The sequence below is a fragment of the Pezoporus wallicus genome, unplaced genomic scaffold (genome assembly GCF_028554395.1).
Source record: "Pezoporus wallicus isolate ANWC-B61680 ecotype Strahan unplaced genomic scaffold, APGP_CSIRO_Pwel_v1 contig_6488, whole genome shotgun sequence".
Classification (NCBI taxonomy): Eukaryota; Metazoa; Chordata; class Aves; order Psittaciformes; family Psittacidae; genus Pezoporus; species Pezoporus wallicus.
In genome coordinates, this window is record NW_026641738.1 from 479,841 (window position 1) to 502,208 (window position 22,368).

Sequence of the window (22,368 nt, forward strand, 5' to 3'; positions counted from 1 at the left end):
GGAAGACAGCTGACAGGCACTTCCAGGGGGCACCCGAACCCACCTAAATCCTAAGCCCACCTGTATCATCCCCTGCAAGTACATGCCTCTATCGCCATTGAATTTACACACACCTCCAGCAAGACAGAATGAATCCAGATATAGTACCACTGCAGCTGTACCAGAAGAGGAAGTTCTGAGGACAATTAAATGCCAACACTGGCCTGATAAGTATGTCTACTTGCTCAAGTCTACGGTTCATTTACTGTTAACCGAATCATACAAAGTCCATCTAAAAATGTAGGTGATACATCCATCAGTTGTATTGGACTCTACAGACAGAAATTCAGAATCCTGAAGCTGAGCAAAAGAGACTATAAAAGCTTAAACGGAGCTTTCCATTACAGAAAACGAGAAAAGCCTATCGTATTTCTTGGAGGTCAGACATACAACCAGGCAAATTCTATAAAATATATAAACAGAACAAAGTGAAAACGAACCAGCTGTCAAAGGATTTCTGGCAATAATTACTTCCACAAAGGATAGATATGAGGCACTAATGAATCTGGCTATTTAAAAAAAAATGTACAGCAATATGAATAAATTGGAAAAGAACATTAAAACTCCCACTAAGATCTATGAAACTGTTACGGATGATGCAAAGACTATTCATGTGTTTTGGTGGGTTTTTTGGGGGGGGGGGTGGTTTGGGTTTTTTTAATAGCTTACAGAATACTATATATAACAAACTAATATCAAGTTATATGGAATTCCCATGCAAAAAGGGGCCAGCCAAGCAAGCAAAAAGGCTGTAAATATCTGTCAATTGCGTAAGAGGAAAAAACCCTCTGAGAGCACAAATTTCCCCACCACCATCGCCCTGCAAAAAACAGGATTATTTAAAAGTCTGGAAATATAAAGTTAAGATTTCATTTAAAAACAGATATTAAACCATACGACACCTACACAAGTCTTTTCCATTCCCTTCTTAACTTCCAACCATGCACAAAAGGTGTGTCAGACAGAGACATTATGATGGAGCCCACTAAATGGACATTTTATGGAAGACTTAAACTCTACAGCCTAAGGGTAAGACATGCTAAATCAAATAATCATTTTATTTAGGTCAGTCAACCCTGAAGTAAATGGTTTTAACACAGTGCATGTGTCCTCTGTCCTGCAGCATGCCCTGAAAAAAGTCCAGTGAAAATTAATAAATCCAGTACTTTGTAGCACCCAAACTTTTGAAAACTTTTGTAAGCTAAAAGGTTAACTATAGGCATAATGAATGAATTCAGGTATGCATAGACTGAGGGTACTGTTTTATGAATGGCTTCAAATGACCAAAGATCACAGGTCATTGAAAAGCTCAGTCCAGAGATCCCAACCTCTGTTCACTCTCCTGTTGTACATCCCTGCTCCTTTGTTTCCACTAAAACTAGCAATCTCATGGCCACATAGCAAGTCAGCTCAGTTCATTGATCCAGCTGAGAAATAACCAGTCACAGAAAAAGAAAAAAAGTATGGATTTTCACCCAGATCAGTAAGCTCTTCTCACTTACCACAGGGCTACATGACAAGTGCAAGGTCCCACACCTGGGTCAGAGCAATCCCAGGCACGCCTATGGGTTGGATAGAGAACAGATTCAGAGCAGCCCTGTGGAGAAGGACTTGGGGGTGTTGGTTAATGAGAAAATGAACATGAGCCAGCTTCAGTGTGTGCTCGCAGCCCAGAAAGCCAACCCTATCCTGGGCTGCATCAAAAGGAGCGTGACCAGCAGGTCGAAGGAGATGATCCTGCCCCTCTACTCTGCTCTTCTGAGACCTCACTTGGAGTACTGTGTGCAGTTCTGGTGTCCTCAACATAAAAAGGACATGGAACTGCTGGAACAAGTCCAGAGGAGGGCCACGAGGATGATCAGGGGACTGGAGCACCTCCTGTATGAGGACAGGCTGAGAAAGTTGGGGATGCTCAGCCTGGAGAAGAGAAGGCTGCGTGGAGACCTCATAGAAGCCTTCCAGTATCTGAAGGGGGCCTATAGGGATGCTGGGGAGGGACTCTTCATTAGGGACTGTAGTGACAGGACAAGGGGTAACAGGTTAAAACTTAAACAGGGGAAGTTTGCATTAGATATAAGGAAGAAATTTTTTACTGTTAGCATGGTGAGGCACTGTAATGGGTTGCCCAGGGAGGTTGTGAATGCTCCATCCCTGGTGGTGTTCAAGGCCAGGTTAGACAGAGCCTTGGGTGAGATGGTTTAGTGTGAGGTGTCCCTGCCCATGGCAGGGGGGATGGAACTTGATGATCTTAAGGTCCTTTCCAACCCTAACTATTCTACGATTCTATGATCATTGGAACAAAGCGACAGAACCCATAGCAGAAGCAGATGGCACAGAATGTAACCCACTCTGTATGTGACACTGGGGTCTTTGACCAGTGTAAGCTAGCTAGAAAAATAGACTGTACGAGACTTCACAGAGGTAAGAAATCAACAGATGAACCACAAGACTACATTGTTACTTCCTTGGCTCACAATATTCTCGGGGGGGGGGTACTCTCAGGCACACTGCTCGATTTACCTCTGCAAACAGCCTCTTTTGCAGATGCTTACATGTAAGACATGGCTTTGCACTTGCAAACACTTGATTTTTGGAAATCTTCTTAGGTGTTACTCAGCTATGCTAACTTGATGTTACCTGACCACCTTATCCTCTCCTTGACCATACATATTACTAGCTTCAGTAACACAACTTTTGCCATGCCTGCTGTAAAAGATAGACTGGTTATCAGATACATATGGTAATCCCAGCATTTAGTATCTGGTACCCTAAGGAAGTAACATGTAATGTGACACACCTTATACCCCTAAAAGTCTTTCTGGCTCCCATTTCACCTGAAAATCCTATAATCCTATAATAAAACATAATGATATGTTAGTGCTGAAAATGACATTGTTTTCTATCTTGAGCAAAACTTCACATGGAAATGCTACTAAATGGTTTAAAAGGTCCTTTGCTCCAGTAACTGCTATACAATACAGCTAAATATTAAGGATTCTGCCTGAAAGCATCTTTTGGCTTCCCCTTATGCTGGCATAGTCCACTCCTTAGGCCAAGAAAACATGTTCATGGACTCACTGGCAACAATGGACCATACCAATTCATCTGTTACTGCAATCTCGATGCTAGGTAGAACATTTAGGACTTTGAGCTTAATAAAGGAGAGATCAATCTTGAGAAGTTCAAGAACAGGTTATCACTTGAAAGGATAAAAACTTCAGACTTCCCTTCTCAATATTTATATGGTCAACACTGGTGCAGATGTATTACTGCCTGAATCAGCCCTATTCCCATGTGCAGAGAGGCCTAAATTGGCATAAATTGGTCTCTTCCAAGCCAGATGGCAGAAAGCAGAAGTAGGAGATGGTGTTACACATTAAAACATCTCTTTTCAGTTATTTTATTTGCTATGCTTCCTTCTGGCTCCTTAGTTTGCCAGTTATATCTGCTTTATACACAGCTGAGCTCAGTATGCCTTTTAAGAGATGACATACAAGAAATTGTGCAAACTACCTGCAGGCAAAAGGCTTGGTTCAGGAGATGCAAATGCCAATTTAGGGGGAGGTTAAGCAAAATATGCCCACAGAGTTCTAACTTCTGAAAGAAGCATATTCACACTCACCTTATTAAAAAGATATAAAAATGTGCACATATTTTATATAGTATTTCTAATATTTTAAGTTAGCTATTAAAAAAATACATATTTGTTTATTGTAAACATTATTCCAAGTTCTTTTTCTGATTTATTCTGGAAGTATTAATGTTCAAGTATCCTGCTCAATTCTGACATTCTTACAACTCTGAATCAAGCTCCCTAAGAGTCCAGTAGTGTGGTCTCTTTTGTAGCAGATAAACTGAAATGGCTTTTAAACGCTAAATAAAAGCATGTACCAAAACTTTAAGGCCAAGGTATGAGAATAGAAAGAAATACATATAAAACCTGCATAATTTTAAAGCAAAAAATACTTTCACGCATTAGGTGTTCCACTACTTCTTTTGCTATGACATCTTCTCTCAATATGACCCAAAATTTTCAAGTCAAATGTTTCCACTGTTGTTCCACAAAGACAAAAGTTCCTTAATCTCATCTGAAAGAACGAAGGATTAATTTAATATGTGCTGATGCCCTATGGTTTGGCATCACAGTCCATTTATTTCTGCCTCCATCTGACTTTTGGCACACATGAGATTTGTTCAAACAACTTGCCAAGTCTAATGTGAAACTGCTCCTTTTATTTTTAAATAAGTAATTCCTAAAAATAATAGGATTGTTAATTTCCTTCCCCCCTTGCAACCCTTCCAGTGGTACTCATATGGCAGTTCCCATAAAACAATAAAAAAGCTAATCAATTTACTGTTGAAGAAAACAGCAGACTGAAAATATGTAGTAAACTAAACTTGCCCAGTTCACAAAAATAAAGGTTGAAAATAATTTTCAGCTTGAAGCTAACCTCTACTTCTTTTCCTAATAAAGACAAACTCCAAACAAATTAAACACAGCAGTCTTAACTTCAGGTGTAGAGTGAAACACCAGGCTTAAAAAAGTGCCTTCAATTCCTGACCTCTTTGCTAAAACCAGTGAAGGACATAAATATTTTCAGTTCTGACATAACACCTATCCCTGAGAAAGTGTACTGAAAAGAGACTGCCCTTCACACCCATCCTGCTAAGCAGCTACTGTCATTTTGGTTGCTATTCACAAGACCAGTCTGAAACCACTACGTAAGAATGTGTATTTATTATACAGATCCCAGGCAAGATCTAAGTCACACAGAGCAACTTTATCTAAGCATTCGAGGGTCTTTCAGAGCCCTGCCTTTAGAACCCTACAATTAAGTGGGGTATTTCTATCTAGAAAATAATTTCAAGTGTTTGTGATTTTCAGAGAAAATATTAAAAATGGTAGTTCCATGGGCCCAGCTCACAAAGTAAGTAGACATTTCCTATACGAACATAAAAAAAATAAACCTCATTGGTTCAGGTAGCAGGATTTTTAAAAAAACGTACATGAATACTCCAGAAACACAGACAGAATCTCCTCTAGTAAAGCACAAAGCACACCATCAGCATCTTTCTAGCTGTGAGATAGCCAGGTTTTAATCCTCAGGAGCTACCTTGCTTCCCCTGTACCTGTTCAGTAGCCAGACCAATACAACAGGAAGCCTGTACAGGAAGCTCTACATCCTCAAGGATAAAGGGGGCTTGGATACATGGGTAATAAAACATTCCTGATTATCCAACTACTATAAGAAATGCAGAAAAGCACAGTCTGGAAAATCAGTTGTCCACCAATGAAGTCAATGTGGGTCCTTCAGGACTTGTTAGCACTTCGGTGTCTCTGCACCATGATTCCTCCAGAACTCCAGATTCGGGAGGTCTTCTTAACCATCGACGTCAACTACCCTGCACAAAGCAAGTTCAGATCCAGGTTCCCAGCCAAGATAATAAAATCCCCTGGAACGTGAAACACAGCACAGAAACACCCAAGTGGGTCTGCACAGAGCCAGCTTGGGTCCATCAGGACTTATTAGTTCAGACACTGTCTGAAAGCAGCTGCACTGCAAAGCTGGTCCTGGAAATAGCAGAGATGTGTTAACATGGCACACCACTTGAACTAACAAACTGTTAGTGCTGAGCCGAGTCTGCTCTAGGCCAAATCTCATGCCTGTATATCCACAGCATAGTTAATCTTTAACTGGAGAAACTGCCCAAAGAATTGACTCTGTTTCGAGCCCAGCACGCACAGCTCTACTCCTACCCATACATCCAAGTTTTTAGTCCTCATCACCTCCCTCCGTATGACCAATTGCTCCATCTACCCTCTTCCTGTTTGTTCATCATTTTCTCTTTTGATTACTCACATTCATTTCTCAACCTTCCTCTAAATGTCTATGATAAGGCTGAACAATCCTGCCTCCATGGAAAAAAATAAGTAACAGCAGAAACACCATCACAAGAGCTCTCATCAGGACAAGGGCAGGCTATTATTCCTAAAGATAAAAAATGCTACCTCACCTAGACACTGTTTACCAGCCAGCCCAGATGATTGTCGGAGGCTCTCCTTTCCTCTTCCTACTCAGACTTCCCTTGTGTGACTCTCACATGCCAAATAGCCTGGGTGCTTCAGTGTGATGAAGGGCTGGGGGGAGCAAAGGCTGTCACCGGGCTGCTGGTAAGAATGGTGACTAAGGAAAGAATGCCACAGCGCAGAATGCAAGGAGTGATGGAAATGAAGCACAGGGTGATTGGCCTGCTGACTGAACATCAACTCTGCCCCTCAGCTCAGGTAACTCTACTTGCCCTTCCCACCTTCACCTACCTACATAATCCACGAAAAATACCTATGGATCTGTGTTGTGTGTAGCTCTGTCCTATGATGTGTAGGCATGAGATAGACACTAACAAAGTTTTACAGTACCAGAAATGTAATGACAGAGTTAATCACTTGCAACGGAAAATGACAGTCTGAATCTCCAGAACAGTTCAAGAGGGCTGAGATAACATATATAATTCATAAAACCACTCCAGCTGCACTACTCCTCTAGCCATAATCATGTCTTCCACAAAGAAGAAGGCAGTTCTACCTGATTGAGGAGATTCCTTGTTTCTAAGCTGTTTCCAGAACACTAAAATAAATATAAGAATTACAAAATCAGAAACAAAATTGAAATTTAACTCCTCTGTCATCACATGTGCTCTAAACAGCAAGCAGCAATTTACTGACTATGCAATGTAACAAAGTGTATAAATGTATACTGAAACAAGGAAATGAGTAATAATTTTATAACCTTCAATACTAAATTAGAAAAGCATACTCTGCTCACTTTCTATGGCAATTAGAAAATGAAATCTGCCTCATTTTTAGCTGTTGTGTTTCAGACATCAATCCCATGTCAGTTGCTGAAGTCCAAAAAAGAATCTCATCCTTCTCTTGCATGTGCTTTTTATAGTTCTGTTTCTACATTCACATAACCAACAAAACCACAGTCAAGAGACTTATGCAAAATCAGCAAAAACCAACATAATAACTAGGGAATCAGAGAAACACATGCATCACGGTTCATAAGACCAGCCATAATTCTGCCTTGTTCTAGGAAGCTCCTGTTAAACCTGTAACAGCCTTAATGATTGAAAACTACTGATACTTCAGAAAGCAAGTTGCAGTTCTCATTGTTTCACTTCTATACTTGTAACAGATCGCATTCTTTTTCAGACGAAGACATTGAGTGTCTTTGTATAAGTAGTCACCTATAAGGGCATGCAGTGACATGACAAGGGGGAATGGCTTTAAACTGCAAGAGGGTAAATTACAGATTAGGTATCAGGAAAAAAATTCTTCACTATGAGGGTGGTGAAATACTGGAACTGGTTGCCCAAAGAAGCTGTGGATGCTCCATCCCTGAAAGTGCTCAAGGCCAGGTTGGATGGGGCTTTGAGCAACCTGGTCTAGTGGATGGTATCCCTGCCCATTCTATGATCTCCACCTACACAGAAACTTTTAAGATACCACATGCAAAGAGAGATGAATGGCAATATCCAAGTGGAGATGCTATTAGGTTGTGCAGGATGGTACCAGTTATTAACCTTAAAAGCTGTTCTAGGAGGCAGACTACTCAGGTGAGTAGTTAAAACAAACCTAAGCTCTTGAAACCAAGACCTTAAAACGTGTCTTTATTACAAGAAAGGTTTTGGAGCTTCTTGCATACCATTAAAATACACCTTGCTCCTTCTTCCCACTATGCACAGGGTAAGGGCCACAGGTACAAGAAGATAAATAGGCCACTGACACCTAGAAAGTGTTGGTAGACTTATTAACAAATGGTATTAAGCTCACATGCAGAACCAGATCTTGCAATTATTTACACCAGATATTTTTATGTATGTACATGGCATAATGCTATGCAGTTTTATGAATATATGGATTGCCATATGAATAAAATTTAACATAGTCAAAGAGCATTTTTTATTATAAATCCAACTGCATCCATCTTCATTCACAAAAGTAATCAGATCTTCCTACCACAAATTTTGTTACATGGCCAATGAAGAACTTCTGTGATCCACTCAACAAAGCAAAGAAATGCAAACTTCTGGAAAGTGTCAGACATGAACTTTTAAAAAAAAATCTCTTTTCTGGAAAAAGTTAAACCCAAACAAAAATCATTAAATCTATTTCATTCCAGCAGTCCTATTTATACGACTGGCAAGCTTCATCAGCCTTGGAGTTCTGAAATTACCAGCCACAGATTTTTTTTAAAATCACTACATGCTCAGAGGTTCTACTAAGGCTTAATAAACTTTCTTACAGGTCTGGAGTACTATATAAATTTTGTGAGAGCTGTGCTGGCATAATTCGTAATACAAACTGTCTGGCTTCATGAAAGTTACAAGCTCTGGCTCCAGTCCTGCAAACACTTACTGAAGAATTTAACTTACTGCACAGAACTGACTACTCATGCATAAGTTAAGCGTATTTGTAAATATTTGTACAGTATGGACATCTGTTGGCACAGCCAGTCATCTGATACAAGATTCGCCTTTAAATCCTAGTCTGCAGAGAGTCAATATTTAAAAAAGGAATCCCTCATGTATAAATTCCGTCTTAGGCATTGAGCATATCAGACTCCAAAGGGTGGACTGAAAAGTTAAAACCAGAGGAAGGGTGGAATCACTGAAACATAACAATTGGTTCTGTTTATCATGTAACTAGAGAAGCCTAATTTATTATGGATACATGTCTCAAGACTGAGCTCTTGCCTTGTTTTCAAACTTTGCTGAACTAAGCTTTCGCTATACCTTTCCTTGAGAGGTGCCATTTATAACACTTCTCACATCATCACAGACATTTTCATAAAGCTCATAAAATTACTCCAAAGAGCTCCTCCTTTTTATCAGGTTTGGTTGAAATTAACACTCAAACGTTTTGGGTGAGGTAAGAAACAGGCACAATACAGAGATGACCCACAGATAATTGGAAGTTGCACTTCCTTCAGAAACGAAACTGAAAAAAAGTCCTCATGAAATGCCTCCTAGTGCCTTGGAGCTTGAGCACATCCTGTTTCACTCATTCTCTTCAACACAAAAACCTTGTGATCTGTGAACTGAAATTTTCAACGTGAAAAAAAGGCACAAATAAAAGGGAAAAGGCATCTTCCTAGTTATTCAGCACAAAGTGAGGGCAAGTAAGCCTACATCGTGTTTAAGGCCTTGTGTATACCGCATCTGCAGAACTGCCATGTGGAGGTCTCCTTCTTTAGACTATACAGAGGAAGAGCTTAGGAGTGCTCACTCTAGCTTAGGGCTTACAGTTTCCAAGGAACTTGTTTTAAAGCGGAGGCTTAGGGCATTAAACCATTTCCCCCCCCCCCCCGCAAAGTAGGAACAGGCAAACGGGAAGGACGCAAAGTGGGCTACCACAGCAGCGAGATGATGGTGAGGCTCCCTCAGGGACCTCAGCAACGAGGCCTCTCTTCTGCAGCTCCTCTCCTCGGGGCTCACAACACTGTTTGCGAACTAGGAGCGAGCTGGCCTGTGGAAATAACTAATGACACACAAAAATAAGCCGCAGAGATGCACTGGGGGAAGCAGGGTCCAGAGAGAGAACAAGGCAGGTATACTCTGCAGGGCCTTGTGCAAGGGCTGTGTCTCGAAACGTCCTTACCACTGTAGGGCTGGGGCTGGCTGCACGCAGCAGCTCAAGAGACCTGCCCCATCCCTCGGAGAGACGCATCCGTCTCCTGGCCGAGAGACCGCCCGGCCCCGCCGCGATGCGATATAGACGAGCACAGCCAGGGCCGGTCAGCGGGCGCTGCGGCAGAGCCTGTCCCTCCTCGGGGCCGCGCTGGGTTACCTGGTGCAATGACCACCCACTGGCCAGGGTGCGCGCCCGCGGGACGCTGCTTCGCGCCGTGCATGTTCCGTAAACGCCACCCGTCATCCGCAACCGCGCCGCCGCTCGCGCCCCAACATGGCGGCCGGGGCGGGGCCACATGGGGCGTGAGGGGAGAGGCGGGGAGAGAAGAAACTCCACGAGCCACCATTTCCTCAGCGGCTGCGCTTCCCGCGGCCTCTTGCGTGGCGGCGGACGGCACCACGCGGCGGGCGGGAGAGATGTGCGGGCAGCAGCAGGGCACTGAGATGCGGGCGATGCACTCTTTCGTCCTTTGTCGTCTCCCCCTCCCAAGTGGAGAGAATGGTACAAGCCATTGCGGGCAGTACAGAGAGCGACAAAGCTTCTCCTCATCAGCGGGGCTGTAGGGGAGCTGAGTGGGAGACGGGGGGGGTTGCGGACGGGTAACGCCGCGGAACGGTTTTCCGCCCCTCTCGGCCTAGGAGCGTACAGGCAGTGGGGCTGCTTTCCCACACGTCTTCCCCCTCACTCTGAGGGCTGGCAGGCAAAGGCTTTCTTTTAACCCTGACCCATCACAGTCTTGGGGGTGACCGTTTTGCAGTGGTCTGTGGAAGACGCTTGGGTGGCCATAGCTGAGCTGTGCCTGCCGCTGTTCCACCGCTGCCAACCCCTGGTAGGGAGCAGCATCTCTGCCGAAAGCTTTGTATAGAGGGGGTGTACCTTCGATGAAATGTGATGAGTTTGGACGTAAGGGCTGAAATGCAGGGTCACGGAGGTGGTGAATGGATTCCAACATCAGATGTGAGGGAGGACCGAAAGCTGGAGCTGTTCAGCCTGCAGAAGACTTGGGGGATCTTAATCCATGTACATAAATATCTCACAGGGGGCCTAAAGAGGATGGAGCCAAGCTCATAGTGGTTGTCCTGAATGATCACAGAGTCTCCATTAGTGGAGATAATAAAAACCTTACAGGACATCACCGTGAGCTCCCACTGTAGCTGGCACAGCCCTGAGCAGGGTCCTAGACTAGACTCTCTCCAAGGGTGCCTGCCAGCCTCTGCCATTCTGTGGAACTTCGTCCTCCAAGGCCGGACGTGGGCAGTCCTCTCATGACACTCATCCTCCCCAGTACATATAATCTGATCCTGCTATAGTCTGGTCCTGTATCTTCAGCTTGCACCATGGAGCCATAGTCAAAATAGGATCCACACTTACATGTATTTTCATACACATGTACATATGTACATGCACTTCGTTTTATCAACAGAAGAATGAGTTGATGGCCACTGTCCCAGAGATTTAGGAGACAAATATCATATGTTATCAAAGGTATTAAAGTATATCTATCAGTTGTAAATCTCAGAGATATGAAACAAATATTAAAAACATACTAACATCTATGCCCCAAACCAGAGCAGAACTATCCAAGGCCAACATATGCAAAACAGCTGAGTTGCTCTAAGGCTGAAAGAAATAATTTCCTGAAGTTTGAGCATATACATTCATAACTGAGATTACATTAATCTAAATTTGTTTTCTTTTAATTTAACTGATTTTTTCCCCTGCTTGAAGTAGGGCAATATCCAAGTGCCACAGACCACACCACACCATGTATTTTGAAGAAGTCCATGCTGAAATCACTTGCTTTCAAAGTGATTGCAGTTTCCATTGCATATGCCTGGGTTGCAACATTCACTGATGAGTCTTGTAAAACCCTTCTTAGTACTTTTGTTAGCAAAGAGAGAAAGAGGCTCCCAACTGTTCCACTGTAATCGTACAAGAGCACTGGAGGAGCAGAATAGAGCTGGTTGCTGTTGAAACCTTCCTAGAAGGAAAGCCTTCCATGTGGAGAAAAGGTTCTCCATAAATAACATTGATTTGGCCTTCAGTTCTGAAAATGACAATGAGATGCAGGCTGTTGTACACCACTGAGCTTAACAAAGCTCTGGAAAAGCTGGGAATCCAACTGTGCAAGCCTCCAGGTACAGTGTCTGTCACGGTCAAGTCTAGAGGCAAAATCTGCAGTTGTTCCAGACATCCATTTCCTACCTGACTGTGGTGAGTGATGGAAATGTTCTAGCAAACATTGCTGTACATATACAAAACTGACTTATTTAGCTCACATTTCTCAAAGCACCAATCTGGCCTTATTTAAGCACCTGATAAGCTAATTTTCAGAGGTACCAAGTACTTCTGACACCAGTTGAACTGAATGGACATTCCAGCTGTTTTTTTCTTTTAATTTATGAGCATCTCTCACAATCTCCAGATGCATATTGGCCCTGGGATCTATAATGTCCCTTTCCAGGGACATTCCCAAAGAGAAATTCTCAAATGGGCCCGAATAAGGATTTAGAATGACATCAGTTTTGGAATAAAAATAGTGCAGTAATTTATACATATTAAATATTTAAAGCTTTCTGTTGTTACTCATGCACATTTGAGATATACTATCTGTCTTTATAAACAGAGGACATACTGTATCATTATAAACAGAAGATACACTAATTAGGGATTTCTGTCAGGAGCTGATGATGCTAAAACATTATTTGCTGAAGAATTAAATAGTTTCCCTTCAGGCTTGCCAACACTTTTAAACCTTAGTGATATCTCCCAGAAGGAAAATGCTGACTTTTAAAACACTAGACTGATCTGAACTGCTGTGGTGATATCATTGTAAATACTCAAATCTTAATTTTACACACCATGGGTATTGTCATTTGGGTACATATGACTCATCCAGAAAGCTAAATGCATGCAATATGGGACTGCATCCTATCTTAGGACAATCAGTTTACACATTTCGGAGCCATGTGATGTGCACTCAGACTTCACCTGCATGCTGTCCATTCATTCATTTCTTCTGGGGCTGCTTCTCATAATCCAAATGGCTGTACAAATGCAAGCATCCCTTTTTGCCAAGCAAAAATTACTGGCTTTCTGCTGCCAAAGAAACACTACCTTTGTCTACCTTCAGCTGTGGAATTTACCGTTTCCTCCTCCCCAGCACAAGTAGGGATGTACTTAAATGCACAAGTTGCATTTAAGTGAAGTAACTCTTTAATCTTGCTTGGAGCAAGAAATGGAACAATGTTTAGAAAGAAGTGTGGTTCATTGTTAAGTCAAGGTTGAAATTTGAAAGACAAAAATGTTTCCACTTACAATTATGTTTCATTTTACACTGTTTCAACAAACATATTTATGGGCCAAGTTTATCTATTTTATGCTTCAGTGGTTAAAACATTTACATGCATAACATTAAATCCATTGATCTGCACATTTAAGGGTCAGCTGTATGTATGCAAGTGTTAAATTTCATCCCAGGCTTATTGATACATGTAACTTTAGCTGACGTTCAAGGATAATTATGATTCATTTAAAGTGATTTAGCTTCAAATACTGCTCTCTGTTCATCACAGGTCAAGTTATTGTTTTGTTTGGTTTTATTCAAAATAAAAGCTGTATGGCATTGAAACAAATCACAAATATTTTCTTCAGTCTTTCTTTTCCACTTATTTTTCTTCTCGTTAGACAAGAATCACATCCTTATGATTAATGGTGGATACACAGAAATAAAGGAAAATAAGATAAACATGAAAACTGGAAAGCCTAATAAAAATGTATAAGGAAACATGAATCATGCTTCATTATATATTAAAATAAGCTCATTTAAATGACAAATAGTGTATTCTTAGTATACTTTAACCAAACATAAACCGATGATGAAGTATCTGTACTCTGACCCACCGAAGCAAATCATAGTTCTTCTTCATTGTGTGACCAAAAATACTCCATGAATGAAATGCAACATCACTTCAAGTAACTGGATAATCTTGTCACACGAGCCTTGGTACTGTCTTATTCTATGGCAGGAAAGATTCCATTTTGTTACATGAAACACAAGTGCTGGCACATAAGAGGGAATAGGTCCACATGAGCAGTCATCTTGTTCTCCAGAACAGGTTTGCTTGCCTCACAAAGTGGTTTCCCAATCTCACTTTTTTCAATTCACAAATACCTAACAACTGGTTAATCCCTATATTTAAATCATAGTGACCTTAAAAGTTCTGCTGTGACTCAAAAGGACACATGGAGGCCTAATATGGAGATAGCATTGACCAGAAAGAACACATACAGGCAAACATACAAACCCACATACAAACTTATAAAAGAACTCTCAAAACCATGTTTGAATTTCTAACTGTAATTCCAAGTCAATTTTTCAAGCAGAAAAATAATTATTTGAAATAGTTCTTCATTGCAGTATTCCATTTTAAGGAAAATAACAGTATTCATTTAAAAACATTCAAGCAATGATGAAAAAGACTCTGAACAGAAATCACTTTGTCCTTTGAACTCTAACAAAGTTGTATCACACCTATTGGTGACAATTATCAGGTTTTGCCTTAACAGAAATAACCTACTGGGTTCCAAAGTTTGCCTGTGTGTCAGGTCAAATAGGAGTAAGACAAAGAAAAGGAAAGAAAACAGAATTAGATGGGGAAATGTGGGTACGCCCACAGAAACCAAGAGATTCATACTGTGTATTTTTGTATTTTATCTAGCTTCAAGCTGATTGTTTAGGGTCAATGGAGAGAAACAGAGTAATAGTTGTCTGACCTGCTTTGTAAGTTTATCTCAAGAGTTAGCCCATCTATCTAGATGTAGATAGCCAAACTGCAGATCCCTTTTTTCTGTACAGGGACAGGCCTCAGTTTTCATACAGCTGTTATCATTACCTCTTACTTTTTCACCCCATCTTTCATGCATCCATCACACCCAAAGGATAGATGAAGACTTTATTGTGGGGTTAGCACAAGCGGGTATTTATTGACCCAAGTATGCTGGATCTCCTACTTTTCTTTCAGAGCACCTAAGAACTATTATTTTTCCTCTGTTTAATCAACCAGAAAATTTGCTATTTGGAGGTGTGTTGCTATAGCAAGCAGAACTTGGTCTGTTTATAGAAGCTGCTGAGAATGATGTATACTGTTTGGAGAAAAGAGTTGAATGAGTACACGGATTGTGAGCTGGCTTGAAGTGAACAGTAGCAACACTTGTTTAATGTGCATGATACATTCATCCACAGCAATAAGTTACTGCAAAATACCCTCCAGATTATGACTCAGAAACTGGCAAAAAAAAAAAAAAAAAAAGCGTTAACATATTAAAAAGCCCACCAAATATATGGAGACTTTTCTGAACATTTTCAGTTTAGAAGCTCTTGCATCAGAAGTATTATAGTGGCCATATTAACCCTGCCTGCCTGTACTGTGGATTTCAATGAACTTCCCAGCCCTATCAGGACATTCTCAGAAAATAAGTGTTCACTTGAAAAGCAGAGCATGGAAAAAAACCCCTCTGCAAACAAAATGTCCAGGTTGGTGAGAATCATAAAATCAGCTAGGTTGGAAAAGACCTTTAAGATCATCAAGTCCACCCTTTACCCTAGTTCTGCCAAATCCACCACTAAACTATGTCACTGAGGGCCTCATCTACATGGTTTTTGAACACTTTCACGGATGGTGATTCCACCACTTTCCTAGGCAGCCTGTTCCAATGCCTGCCACCCTCTCAGTGAAGAAATTTTCCCTAATATTCAGTCTAAACCTTCGCTGAAGCAGCTTGAGGCCGTTACCTCTTGTCCTATCACTTGTTACTTGGGAAAAGAGATCAGCCACGTCCTCTCTCCATTCTCCTTTCAGATATTTGTAAAGAGTGTAAGGTCCAAGAAAGAAGACAGCACTTGAGTTTGAACACTACAGTGAATCTCATAAGTGCCATGTGATGGTATTATTACTATAATAATCCAATAGTACTTTGGTAGTCTTGATGCTGCATTTTCCTTCCACATTATCAATAGTTAGAAATGTAGTATCCATATGATAAAAAAACAATAAACAATACCCTTTTATCACAGTTAATACATGTGGATACATATACATAAATATCTATGTACACAGACACAACTCTTTAAAATATATATATAAAAATTTTTCATATAAAATATGTACGTCTGGTTCTGTGTGTCCTTGTCTGTTTGTGTATATGTATATCTATATGTGTATATGTATATAGGTATTATTCTGTGCACCAAAATGTTACAGAATGTGTCATTTTACTGTATCTGAGGCTTTGTCCCTATGATATTGAGGAATAGAAGCCTAGATTTCTCAGACAAATCAGTACTATTTATCCTAGAATGCTATCTATATAGTTGAGAAAATGTCTCTTCTTCTCCCCATTCATCTTTAAACAGCTATAATTCCCTTTGATGTTCTATGTTCCCATTTTTCCTCTTTTAGGAATTCTCTCTGAAAAAACGCTATGTGTTTAATGGTTTCATTTTTGCCTATTTTTTTTCTCCCTGCTTTTTACTAACAGCAGTCTGTTACTAAAGCAACGTGCATAATCTGAATATCCAGCAATAACTAAGACAATGTTCCATGAACAAAAATCGTTACAAAAGTCCATCATGGTTAATTCTGAAACTTAAAAAGTTAACATCTGCTTTCAGTCATCCAAGCGTAAACCAACAGACTTATCCTCTTGCAGAAAACCCTCCAGGTGGGATCTCAAAGAACAGAACTGTTTATAGTGCTGTCTGGGTTCAGAAACTGGGCTCAGTTTCTTTCCTAGCAAATACTGCGTGCCAAGATGCCAAGACTGTTGCCAAAGATAGTCATTCATATGCTTCAAACTCAGACTTGGTCCCTACCAGACCCATTGAATTTCTGTCACTGGAGGTGGCATAACAGTCCTTTAAATCAGGTAGAATGTCCTCTACCATGTATAGAATGGGATAGGGAACTAACAGCAACATAAAAACAATTTTAGAACTTCTGAGTGGTGTTTTTAGACCAATCTCCTGAGGAAATAGGTCTTGGGGGAGCATATTATGTGGATGTATGCATGTCTGTGTCCTCCCTCAATAAGAGGGCACTGACTTCAGCCACCTTTGATGCAAATTCATGTTTTTGCCCAACAGCTCTCTAAAATCCATGGCATTTGTTTACTGCAGGCTTGGCTTTGTGGCAGTGGGAACACCTGACCACCCACTTCTGGTCCAGCAGGGCACTCATCTCCCTTACATTTTTTGTCGTACCTTCTAGCCCCGTATGCATGTGTCAGATATCTTAAGGTATCTTAGATGGCATTAGTGATCTTTCTGGGGGAGAAGAGGATTGTGAGATGAAGAAACATAAATTCTAAATGACTTAGCCATGAGTATTTTGACGGTCAGGCCCCAAAAGTCAGTGGAATATCAACATTATAGACAAGATTTCTCTCACCTAAGACTTCTATCAAACTGAGTGTGAATATTCCTGAAAGCTTCCCTGCTATGAATGATAGCATTCATAAAATGGCTAGCATGTGCATGGATTAGCTGATGTCTAATAAGATATGACTGTTCCCAGTATGAACAGGGCCACCCTGTTTTGGGGAAAGAGTAGTGTCAGCATCATGCTTCTTTCCTGGGCACCATGAAAGGCAGCCTGGTCTGATTTATCTACTGGTACAGACACAGCCATGCTCCAGTATATCTCACAATGTGGCGAGAATTTTTGCCAAATAGGTCTACTGCAAGCAAACACAAGAGGTCAATATTTAAATAAATCTTATAATGCATTCTTATTTCTAGGAGTTGTGGGTAAAGATTGCACAGAGATGACCAGTTCAGGCACTGTGAGCCTGACATTTCTGGAAGTATATGGCTTATTGCACCTGCAGAAAAACTGTACTGTATGTTTGCATCTGTAATGTGTGCAAATAGACTAACAACTGCAGGGGAGTGCAGGTACTGGTTAATGCATGCTGGCTATGTAACCAAAACTGACAGCCCAGGCAGAACAATTGCCATAGCTCTAAACGGACATCCAGACATGCAGAAATCCTTGAAAATTGAACATGTTTATCTTTTTCTGGCAACACAAAATTTTGAGGTGGAAAAAGAAGCCTCTTCTGTGGAAATATGCAGATATACTTAACTCTTTTTATACCTAGGACTTTTTTACACCTAAGACTAAGATTTTCAGTTGCTTCTGAGTTAATGCATTCAGCTCCCATACCATATAAAGCTTTTTATTTCACAACGGTTTTTCATTTATCTTTTAAAAGTCTTCTGAATTCATATGCAAAATGAATCTTGCTGGGAATTAGGTATTTGGTGAATTCTTAGCTTGTTGCACATCTTAATCATGTTGAAACTAGATGTATTCTAGGGTTACTTTTAAATCAGACTGAAAATCAGAATTCTCAATTGAATTGTATATTGGCTTATGAAGTGTTGTGTCTTCACTAATGCAAGTAACTCCATTATTCTGTGAGCACTGCAAGGAGATTATATTATTAATGTACATAAAAATTGATTTCAGCCAAGAATGTTCTCAAGGGAAATTCTAGAAGGCAAAGGGTCCTTCTTATCTGGAACATCATTAGCAGTATTTTGTGACCTTCAAAGCAGATCATTAGAAAAATGACTTGTTAAGGTATATGTACCATTCATAGCTTTATTGAAACAAAGGGCCTGTGTGAGATGCTATATCAAAGATTCTGTACAGACCAGGAAGTGCTGTCTTTGACATAACCCTTATCAAGAACGTCATACCAGAAATGAAGAATTGGCAATAAAATATCCCCTGTACTAGATTTGGGAAGCAACCAAACTGATTACAGAGAAAGACTGTAAATTGATTTAAAATGTGAAAGGGTAGCATCAAACTTAAAGACTGCTGTACTTATTCCATATCTTTAGAAGTGACTGGCTGAAGAATGACTTGCCTATAGTCTGAAACAGACTTTTTATCATCTGTCTGCTGGATGGAACAATACAAGCATGTTTCATTTATTTAGGAAATGGCCAGAGTCCAAAGAAAGATTAAAAATGTAAGCAAGAGTCAGTGCAATGGTTGTTCCTGTAATAGTTAGGCATTTGGACTGCAATACCAGCAAATACTGCCACAAAAGATATATTCCTACAACACAGAATTTTCATTTGATTCCTTGAAAAGCAATCGGTGTGTTAAGGACAGGCTTACCCGTTACTCCAGCAGTTGAATTTGGAATGCATTTGGCAAGAGTAAACAAAAGCAATCAGCATACTTGAATAAGTTGTTTTGTGAGCAGCAGAACTAATGAATGCAAACAAATTCTAAAAGGGACAAATTGTTTCTTATTGATTTCTATCTTTGTTCTTCAGCCTCCCGAATCATAACTCCAGCTCCCCTGCCCAGGTCCTCCGCACCATTTCAACCAGCTGAGATTCATTGTATACTGTAGCATATGTAGAGCTGTGGGTTTACTGGTTGGGCCCCTAGCCACAGCCAGACAGACCATGCAATAGCTGAGCTCCATGTGTCTCTCAGTGAGGACAAATTGTCCGAGGACCTCTATCCTCCAGAAGATCTTCGTTGATGTATACATGCCTAAGATGGGATCAAGCCTGCCTAAGTGAGGGACCTAGCTTGATCTTAAATTCAAGAAAGCTACAGAGCCAGGCTTTTTTCAGTGTTTCTGCCCCTACCAAAAGCAACAGAAGATCATCACTGCCTTTCTGTAACTAGGCATCTGAATTTCACAGACAAGGTCTGCCTTCAGAGATATGCAAAGGCATTTACCTGTCTCCACTGACTGTGGAGGGAAACTTTTCTCTAGGAGGACTACTTCTCCAGTTCCCTGAAACATTTGTTCAAGTTAAGAACCTTAGACAAGATTCCAGTCTGAGCCCTACTCTTTCTAATCTGATTGAAACTGGCCATGGAAGTTAGGAGAGGAGGACAGACAGATTGCCCCATTGCAGGAATTATGGGAAACCAGGCTAAAAGCAATAGCAATTAGGAAACGTGTATTTAATATAGTGATTTATCTGCTTTAATATTGCTATAGATAATGTAGAAAAATACGGCAAAGAATACAACTTTTCATTTAGTACCATTAAAATGTTTTATGGATAGATGAACACCAGTCCAAAACTTGTGTATACTTGGAACAATTTAATTCAAGAAACATAGGAGAGTTCAGTCTAGGATTTAAGGTCAGGGAATTGATTCTTCTATGTACATCATAAATGAGTTGAACGGAAGACTAAAACCTTTCGAACACAAACTTCTGTAGAAAAGCCATATCTTTACCAGTCAAACTCAGGTTTAATAATATTTCTGAGTCTTCTGAATGTACCCAGACTCATGTGTAATACGATTCCTTAAACTCATGTTTTAAATTTTTCCTTGAAATGCAGGTTCAGCAGAGACCCATTGTTTTGTGATTTAACTTCACTCAACTGTTTTGAAACACATACAGCTCATTGCACAAAGAGAGAAGGAAGACAGCTAGTTCAAAAGGACAGTAACAGAACTTGAAATAAGTCAGTTTGAATAAAATAAGAAACAGGCTGAGCCTGTGTCATAATCTGACTGATTGCAAGCTGAAATCTTTTCATATTTGGGTAACAAAGAATACACTATGAAATTTAGTTTTGTGCCTTCCTGCTCTGTTGGGGTGACACTGGAATAAGGATGCACTCTGATAGCACTTCCACTTGTGTGCTAATCCAATGACCAAAAAGCAGTGAATGTGACTGGGTAGTGGATGAAGTCTCACAGGATGCCCATTTTGAGAACAGTTGCAGAGGAAAAAGTGAGCTGTTTGGGAGTGAGTGTACCTAGTTTTCTTCTGTGAATGTCTGAAGGCTTTACTGTATGACCCAGAAATTCACAATATGCACTGCTTGTCTGCTTGTCCACCCTTGCTCAGGTTGGTTTGTTTGTTTTAGTTTGGGTTTGTTTGTTTTTGCTAGGATATGCATTTGTGAAAAGTGCTAATGAAATCTCTAATCACAGAGGCTGGCTTTGTCTCCAAGACAGCATGTGAAGCAGTGACATTGGCACAACGAATAGCAGCTCTCCCTGCTACAAAGAACCAACCTCCTTTCAGATGGCAAGTTGCGGATTTCCTTTATAAAATCACAGAATCATTAGATTTGGAAGTGACCTCTAGAGATCAGCGAGTGCAACCTCCCTGCCAATGCAGTGCCACCTAGGGCAGGTGACACAGGAGTGGTACAGGAGCACCACATCCAGGCAGGTTTCTAATGTCTCCAGAGAGCGAGACTCCACAACCCCCTGGGGAGCTCTGTCACTCTCAATGTAAAGAAGTTCTTCCTCATGTTCATGCCATTCCTTCAGCTTCTTCCAGTCACATGCAGTGAGACTGCTTCTTCTCTTCTCCAGTGTACAAATACAGAGTCTTCCATGGTCTGGCTGTAGACCCATCTTCAGTCACATTTCTCTTCACAGAGATGAAATAAGACTTTCCAAGTCAGTTTAGCTTAAGCAGCAGAATGCTTAGGGAACTATCCTGGACCCAGAGAGAGGTATTTCCACTGAGATAGTAGAGATACTGAAGTACTAAACCCATTATCTGAATGTTGCTGAAAAGGAAGAAAACCTAAGTAATATGGAAAACATCCTTGGTTTATTTGTGCAATGTATCATTTGTGAATTATTTAGATCACATCAACAGCAGTATCCATCCTAAGGAGGATGTCTTAGTTCTGCCTCACAGGATTTCCACATTCAGTGCACCTAGCAGTGGAGTGGTAAACAAAAGTTAACACCTTTTTCCTTGTTAAACTAAGACTTTTATGCGCTACTTTTAAGTGGTTTAATGTGGAAATCCTGAGGGGCACAGTTCAAAAGAAGGAAAAAGCAATTGGAAATTAAACCGCAAGAAGCAAGGGGGACATAGGCAAAGTAGGCTAAAAAGATATAGAAAGAAAAAGAGAAGTGAAGTATGTCTAGTGAGGGAGAAAGTTACTGCAAAGAACACTAAAAAATTCCTATCTGTGGGACTGTCTCAGTGGCTCAGAAGGAAGCAGCTGTACCCAGCAGAGACCCAGATTTGTCAGACACCCTGGGGGTCTCTTGCCAGAAACTGGACCCAACTTTCAAATGCCAAGGAGAACAGGGTTAGAAGCAAAGAGACCTTTTTGCCTTAAATAAAAGCCTTCAAAGGACTGTCCTCCTTTCTCCTTCTTACTGTATGAAAAATAACAAACTTTAGCAATGGCTGTTAGTCCCCATTGTCAAGGACTTGGTTATAATGCAGCTTGGACAGCCAGAGTGGATGAGGCCAAAGGGTGATACAAATGGAATGACTTGTTTTGGGTTGTGTTTTGGTTTTCAGTTTTTATTAGAAAATAACTCTTTATTTTAGGTCTCTACTTAAGCTTTTTGCTTAGCCTAGATATAAAACAGTTTGGCTCCATCCTAACTGGCCAGCCATACTGTGTTATAAGGTCAGGCCATAAACATATTTAACAACTGTTGTTAATTAAATAGTTATTGTAGTATAGATGGGGTCAAACAAAGGGTATGGGTGGGAGGGGACGGGAAGAGAGGGCCTAAGTGGCAAAAGGTGGGGGGAATCTTGGCTTCTGACTTAGAAGGCGTGAACAAGCAAGAACTCTGTGGAAAAGACCT

The 22,368-nt window shown here is 40.7% G+C and overlaps 1 protein-coding gene and 1 long non-coding RNA gene across 6 annotated transcripts in view; one reads left to right on the forward strand and one right to left on the reverse strand.

Moving 5' to 3' along the window:
- RNASEH2B (ribonuclease H2 subunit B) overlaps positions 1-9,975 on the reverse strand; it is a 44,049-nt gene extending 34,074 nt beyond the window's left edge. For all 5 annotated transcript variants that reach the window (XR_008974317.1, XM_057425070.1, XM_057425071.1 and 2 more), the window contains exon 1: positions 9,890-9,975. Coding sequence is in view for 4 of the 5 variants with exons in the window: in XM_057425070.1 (XP_057281053.1) it covers positions 9,890-9,953 (64 nt within the window). In the remaining variant the exon portion in view is untranslated. The remainder of the gene's footprint in view (positions 1-9,889) is intronic.
- Positions 9,976-10,879: 904 nt separating this feature from the next.
- LOC130607716 (uncharacterized) lies at positions 10,880-20,292 on the forward strand. The gene is made up of 3 exons (XR_008974314.1): positions 10,880-11,017; positions 11,465-11,596; positions 20,136-20,292. It is a non-coding gene; the product is annotated as an uncharacterized LOC130607716 (long non-coding RNA).
- Positions 20,293-22,368: the final 2,076 nt, after the last annotated feature.